This window comes from Microcebus murinus, chromosome 13 (assembly GCF_040939455.1).
Source record: "Microcebus murinus isolate Inina chromosome 13, M.murinus_Inina_mat1.0, whole genome shotgun sequence".
Classification (NCBI taxonomy): domain Eukaryota; kingdom Metazoa; phylum Chordata; class Mammalia; order Primates; family Cheirogaleidae; genus Microcebus; species Microcebus murinus.
Window position 1 is genome coordinate 3,367,926 of NC_134116.1, and position 7,325 is coordinate 3,375,250.

The window sequence follows — 7,325 nt, forward strand, 5'->3', positions numbered from 1 at the left end:
ACAGGCTGAAGCTTTTTAATGATTTCAACATAAAGAAAATGACCAGCTGTAGCAGTGATGAATGAATGTTACCAAGTTCTCAGGAATTTCCTTTTCATGGATTTTGGCAGGTAAGAGCTTCTCATGTTAGTGTTGGGCCGCAGAAATGTACAGCCCGTGTGGGGGAGAGACGACCGCTCAAAAAAAAAACTCAGAGTCCAGAGACTTGATGCAATAGCATGAGGTGGATTCATTTACCAGCGCGCGCAGGGGCAAGCGAGCTAAGGAAGCTGCCGCACCAGCCCTTTTTTCCTTAGGATTTTTATAGACAGAAACCACACGCAGGTGGCTAGGGGTCACAGGGTGGGGGGAAAGTTTCATGGGCTTTGACCTTGCACAAACATGTACCACATTAGCTAATGTCGGGAACTTCTAATCTTGGTCAGTAATTTCCAAGGACTAACGGCTAGGGAGTTACAGAGTGGCGCCAGCGAGGGGAGGGAGTAGGGTTGAGCGAGCGGAGTTTACAGAAGCAGAATGGCAGGTTAGATTTTTCTCCACATTCCCCCCTTTTTCTTTTTGAGAGTTTTAATCTTAAAACTATAGGTTATCATCTATAGCAAGTGGCTGATACTGCTGTTGTAAAACCATTAACCGGACAGTGCTGACCTGTTCTTGGATGAATGTCACTAGTCGGCTTATTTTAGTGACCTTCTATAACTGCTACTGTTATCTCCAGCACCCTCCGTGAGCTAGAAGAAAGGCCAAGAATGCCAGAGCTATGAGTTAAGGTGCCAGGTGCTGTGTCTCTAGGACCCCAGTGTTCTGGGCAGCAACCACACTTTAACTCTCCCGTGTTCGGGACAGCTCCCAACATCTCTCCCTTCCCTTTATAATTAATTGGAGGGTCGCTGGTAAGCTTTCATTTGCAAGTTAGTGGAGTATATGGCAACTTTAACAGCCAAAATGTTCTTAACAATCAGTCGCAGTAGCAGAGGCGTAACACACAAAATTAGCAGGAGAAGAACAAGAGCCCCAATAATCATAAAGAATAAGCTTTTAAAATTTCCAAAAGATGGAACATGCCCTAAGAGTTGATTGAGAAAATCTCGGGCTTCCGTAGCAATGCTAGTATCAAGGGGAGGAGTCTCCAACAATGAGTAGCCCAATAAATCTTTTAGTCCTTAGCAAAATAGAGTTCACCTCCTTTCACATTTGCAATCCTTTATCATCATACCATGGACCAGAGACATTAGCTGGGACCACCATAAAAGCAGGGCGGTATAACACAACCATTCTATCAGAATAGGCAAGGGATTGTATACAATTAGTTAGTTGACAATTAAGGCATGATATTTTAAAACCATGAGTGACAGTGTGAATATTCACTTTGCCTATTATGAGTACAAAAGGTTCAGGGACACAGGCAGAAATAGTCCTTAGGCGTATTTTTGGTGTAGAGTCCACCACACACTCTGCAGAGAATTGACCCGTTCCTGCAACAAGTTTCCAGATACTAGTCTGGTATACCTTTGAAGTAGTTGTCCATAGCCCCTCAACAAAACCCTTGTCTCTCAAATACCCATTGTCAGTTTTTGCTGGGGTCCAATCATATATGCTCTGAGTCATCCCAAGAATAGGAATCTTAGTCGCAGTCGGTTCACGGCAACGTCTCCAGGGCACGTGCAAACTAGAAACAACCGGCTCCTTTTCACAGGGAAGTATTTTGGGCGGGGGCGGCAAATCAGAGGATGCAGAGCCAGAAAATCGCCTGTCTAAACTTGACATAAACACAGTCCATTTAACACCTTTTATATTGTAATATACATAAGTAGATACAAGAACACAGCCTGGAAAATAACCCTCACGGTGGAAACAGATAGGAACATCACGGATGAGTCCTGTGTAATTATAAGCAGATACCTTAGCATGCTGGATGTGATCATTAGTGGGTGCTCCCAGAGCCCTGGGATCACTGACATAGACAGGAACAACACGCTCTCCCCAACCCACCGGGTGGAGTAGAGGGGAGTCTGGTATATAAGTCCAATAGGTGGCTGCCTGGGTAGGCGTCGATAGCAGGGTTACCATAGCTAAAAACAAGGTCAAAGAATTTAATAGCTGTCCTGTTTCTCCCTGTGAACAATTTCAAGGGTTTTTAACCTGGCGAGTAGGGAATGGGGAACATTAGCATCAGTGTCAGGTGGCATGGACCATGGATTAGACATGAGAGGAGGTGGTGGGGCCCCAAACAAAACTTTAAACGGTGTTATTCCTAGAGGGCCAGGCGTATTGCGAACGCGGAAGAGGGCGAAGGGGAGGAGCACTGTCCAGTCTGTTATGCCAGTCTCTAAGGATAATTTAGTCATAGCCTCTTTTAGAGTTCTATTCATCCTTTCTACCTGACCTGAGCTTTGGGGCCTATAAGCACAATGTAATTTCCAATCCGCCCCAAGTATCTTGGCCATTCCCTGACTTACCTGTGCAATGAAAGCTGGGCCGTTATCAGATCCAATTACCTTAGGGATCCCGAACCTGGGGAAGATGTCTTCCAGGACTCGTTTGGCCACCACTGTTGCTGTCTCCTTCTTTGTGGGGAAAGCCTCTACCCATCCTGAAAAGGTGTCTATAAAAACTAGAAGATATTTGTATCCATATCGGGTTGGTTTTACTTCTGTGAAATCTATCTCCCAATTGTCCCCAGGACGCTCTCCCCTTAGGCACCGCCCGGGGCTAGCCTGGGATGGGTGAGAGTTTACTAGTTGACAAGCTTTGCATTGGTGAACTACTTCCTCAGTTAAGCGACTGAGTCCCCGGATGTGGTATTTTGTAGACTGGCAATTGGAGCGTAGATGCTTTGCTCCTAAATGAGTAAGACGATGCAATTGCTTTAAGTATGCCTGAGCGGCTTCTTTGGGCAAGACAATTTTTCCCTCTCTAGTCTTCCAGATTCCTTGCTGATCTTTAGAGAACTTGGCAGGTTTTTTTGTTAGGCTCTCCTCCTCTTCTGAGGAGTAGTGGGGGAATGTTGGTGAGGCCACCGAGGGACTGGCGGCAAAAATCAGAGTTCTTGACCTTAGAGCTGCTTGTTTTGCTTCAAAGTCAGCTTTTTTATTCCCCTGGGCCACCTCAGAAGTTCCCTTCTGGTGCCCAGAGCAATGAATAATGGCCACCTCCTGGGGGGCGTGAATAGCCTCAAGGAGACATAAAATCTCCTGCTTGTTTTTTATTTCTTTTCCCGCGGAGGTGAGCAAGCCTCTCTGGCGGTATATGGCTCCATGGATGTGGGCTGTTGCAAAAGCATAACGGCTGTCTGTGTAAATGTTGACCCTTTTTCCTTCTGCCAGCTCGAGGGCTCGTGTCAGGGCAACTAACTCTGCCTTTTGGGCAGAGGTTCCCTCAGGTAGGCTACCAGCCCATATGACCTGATCTTTGCTGACCACCGCCGCCCCTGCGACCCTTTTACCTTCATGGATGTAGCTGCTCCCGTCGGTGAACCAGGTGCAGTGTGGGTTGGGTAGCGGCTCATCCCGGAGGCCCTTACGTGGCCCTGTCTCTTCTGCCAGAATGTCATGACAGGAATGAAGGACTTCTCTGTTTTCCGGATGCTCCTCCGGCAACAGTGTGGCCGGGTTGAGAGCCACCGGGGCTCCAAAAGAAACCCGTTCGCTGTCCAGCAACAAGCTTTGATAGTGGGTCATCCCGGCGTTGGACATCCACCGGTCGGGGGGTTGCCGGATGATGCTTTCCAGCACATAGGGGGCTATAACTGTTAGCTTTTGCCCCAGAGTAAGTTTGTCTGCATCTTTTACAAGCAGGGCGGTAGCTGCTATAACCTTTAAGCAGGCTGGCCATCCTTTTGCCACTGGGTCCAGCTTTTTAGATAAGTAAGCCACCGGTCTCTTCCAGGGTCCTAGAGCTTGAGTCAGCACCCCTCGAGCAACCCCCTTCTTTTCATCCACAAAGAGGGTGAAAGGTTTGGAAACATCTGGCAAGGCCAAGGCCGGTGCAGAGAGAAGCGCTCTCTTAATGTCATCAAATGCACGCTGCTGGGGCTCCCCCCACTGGAAAGAGCTCCCCTGTTTTGTTAGCGGGTACAGAGGTTCTGCTAACGCTGCAAACCCAGGGATCCACAATCGACAGAAGCCCGCGGTCCCCAGGAACTCTCGCACTTGACGAGGAGACTGGGGCCTCGGGATCTGCGTGACTGTGGCTTTTCGGGCCTCGGTTAGCCACCTCTTCCCTCCTTTTAGCACATACCCCAGGTATGTCACAGACTGCTGGCATAGTTGGGCCTTTTTGGCTGAAGCCCGATACCCCAAGCGGGAAAGTTCTATGAGTAGGTCTTGCGTACCTGCTTTGCAGTCTTCTTCCGTCGCTCCTGCCACGAGGAGGTCATCTACGTACTGGAGAAGGGTGACCTGCGGGTGCTCAGCCCGGAAAGTGGTTAGGTCCTGATGAAGGGCTTCGTCGAAGATGGTGGGGGAGTTCTTAAACCCTTGAGGGAGCCGGGTCCAGGTTAGTTGCCCCGTGGTCCCAGAATCCGGGTCCCTCCACTCGAAGGCAAAGAGTCTTTGGCTGGCTGGGTGCAACCGCAAACAGAAGAAAGCATCCTTTAGATCCAAAACTGTATACCAGACATGAGAGGGTGGAAGAGCACTCAGCAAATTGTAAGGGTTGGGGACGGTAGGGTGAATGTCCTGGACTCGCTTGTTGACTTCTCTGAGGTCCTGCACGGGCCGATAGTCATTAGTTCCCGGCTTTCGAACGGGAAGAAGGGGGGTGTTCCAAGGGGAGTGGCATTTGACTAAAATCCCCATATGCAAGAGGCGGTGAATGTGGGGCCTGATTCCTTCCCAGGCTTCTCTTGCCATGGGATATTGTCGTACCGCGACTGGAGTGGCAGCGGATTTGAGTTCTACTACTACCGGGGGTTGGTTGTGGGCTAGACCCATCCCGGCGGTTTCCGCCCATGCTTCAGGATACTGTTGGAGCCACTCACGGTCTATATTGCTGTTTTTTCTGCTAGTGCTAGCCTCAAACAACCGGTGCTCATCCTCTAATTGAAGGGTCAACAGAGTAACTGCCCCCTTGTGCTGGGTGAGAGTCGGTCCCTTGGGAGTAAAAGTGATTTGGGCTCCCATCTTAGTTAATAAGTCCCTTCCCAAAAGAGGAGCAGGGCACTGGGGGATCATCAGGAAGGAATGTGTGACTCTTCCGGTCCCCAAGTCTACAGTTCGGTTAGTCGTCCATGGGTACCGCTCATGGCCTGTGGCTCCCATCACCCAAGAGGTTTTCTTTGAAAGTGGCCCTAGCGGCTGTTGCAGGACTGAAAATTGGGCTCCCGTATCCACCAGGAAGTTGATGGGCTTCCCCTCCACTTTAAGGGTTATCCTGGGCTCGGGGAGGGGGTCCGAGTCCCGACTATCTCACTCACTGTCCTCTTGGAGGGCCAGTACTCTGTCCTGTACTTTATTCTGTAGCTTAGGACAGTCTTTTTTCCAATGTCCATCTTCCTTGCAAAAAGCACATTGAGTTGGCCTCAACGGTGGCCTAGTACTCGAGTTCCCCGGCTTTTTATTCTTATACACTGGTGCTGGCCTATTATCACCTACAGCTGCGGCCAAGATACGTGTTAATCTTTTTTCCTGTCTCTTCTCCCTCTCATCTTCCCTTGCTTCTCTCTCTCTTTCCCTCCTCTGTTCCTTCTCCTCTTCTGTTTCTCTTTTATGATATACTTTCTCTGCTTCTTTAACTAACTCTAGTAGAGTAAAATCTTGCAACCCCTCCAACCTCTGAAGCTTCCTTTTAATGTCTAGGGCTGACTGGCCTATGAAGGCCATGGCTACCGAGGCCCTTTGTCCTTCAGAGGTTGGATCGAAGGGGGTATACCGTCTGAATGCCTCCATCAGTCTTTCAAGGAAGACGGACGGGGGCTCAGTTGGTCCTTGAAGGACTTCTCTTACCTTAGCCAAATTGGTGGGGCGTCGTGCCGCCCCTCTGAGGCCTGCCACTAGAGTCTGGCGATAGACGGTCAGTCGCTCCCTACCTTCTGCCGTATTGAAGTCCCAGCCAGGCCGAGTCATAGGAAAAGCGGCATCTATCAAGGGAGGGAGCTGAGTAGGGCGTCCATCAGGTCCGGGAACATTCTTCCGTGCTTCCAAGATGATTCGTTCCCGTTCCTCTGTGGTGAAAAGGGTCTGGAGCAACTGCTGACAGTCGTCCCAAGTGGGCTGGTGGGAAAACATTAGAGACTCTACCAGCCCAGTCAGACGCTGGGGGTCTTCAGAGAAAGGTGGGTGGTTGGTTTTCCAATTGTAGAGGTCTGCTGTGGAAAAGGGCCAATATTGGAGGGGCTGAAGGGGGGCTGCGTCGTCACCTTCCCCGGAACTATAGTTGGGAATCGGCACAGGACGAAGGGGACAAGCCACAGTGGAATCTGGGGACGGAGGAAAACCCCTCCTGCTCCTGGTGCCTTGAGCTGGTCCCCCAGCCAAGGGGGCCAAGGGTTGGGCGTGCCCTGGTTGTGAAGGGGCGACCTGTGGAAGAGGGGGGTAAAGTGGGGGAGGATCAAGGAGGAAGGAATCAGCCTGCGGGTCGGTCAATGGCCGAGACTGCCGGGCTGGATCCGACGTCGTCTGGGCCACTAGAGCGAGAGAAGGCTGAGGCACCGGCATCTCTACCCAAGAAGGAGGGCTTTGGGCGAGGTCCTGCCAGACAATGATATAGGGACCTTGATCCGGGTGTCCTTGGGGGTGCGGTGCAAAGATTTTCTTCTTTACTGCAGAAATAACAGAGAGGTTAAAAGTTCCATCTGAGGGCCACCCCACACCGAAGGAGGGCCACTCAGAGGCACAAAACGTCTGCCAGGGGCCCTTCCGGATGATGACGGACAGGTTGTGGGCCCGGTCTCGTACTTCCTTCCAATGTGCCAGGGTGAGGGAGAGAGGAGTACTCTTCCCTTGTCCCATAATTCCTGGATGAGTAAAAAGGAGAACAAAGAAGGAAAGAGCGACAACACAAACCGCAGACAAACACCGAAGCCACTTGCTTCTTTTTTACACAAACACAAACAAACAACGATACCTTACCCTAGGGTTATCTTTGCCCAATCCTGCAACAACTTGCAGGCAAACAAATGGAGTCGACCAAGGCCACCTGGTCACCCCTAATCCCTGGAGCGTCCTCCAGGGCGACAGTTTTTCTGGCCGCCAAGAACCCTATCTTGGTCCAGAGGAACTTCCTCCTCACGGAGTTAGTACCCTGTCGTTCCAAATTCAAACTTCAAAACTGACACATCACATACAACACAGAGACAAACATAAAGGACAACTCCGGAGTCTGCC

At 50.4% G+C, this 7,325-nt stretch overlaps 1 protein-coding gene across 1 annotated transcript; it reads right to left on the minus strand.

Annotated features, from left to right (window-relative positions):
- Positions 1-205: 205 nt before the first annotated feature.
- LOC142874783 (uncharacterized) lies at positions 206-6,950 on the minus strand. Its single transcript, XM_076009267.1, is given in 1 exon segment — positions 206-6,950. A coding segment is annotated over 1 exon segment (4,857 nt). The 3' UTR covers positions 206-2,093.
- Positions 6,951-7,325: the final 375 nt, after the last annotated feature.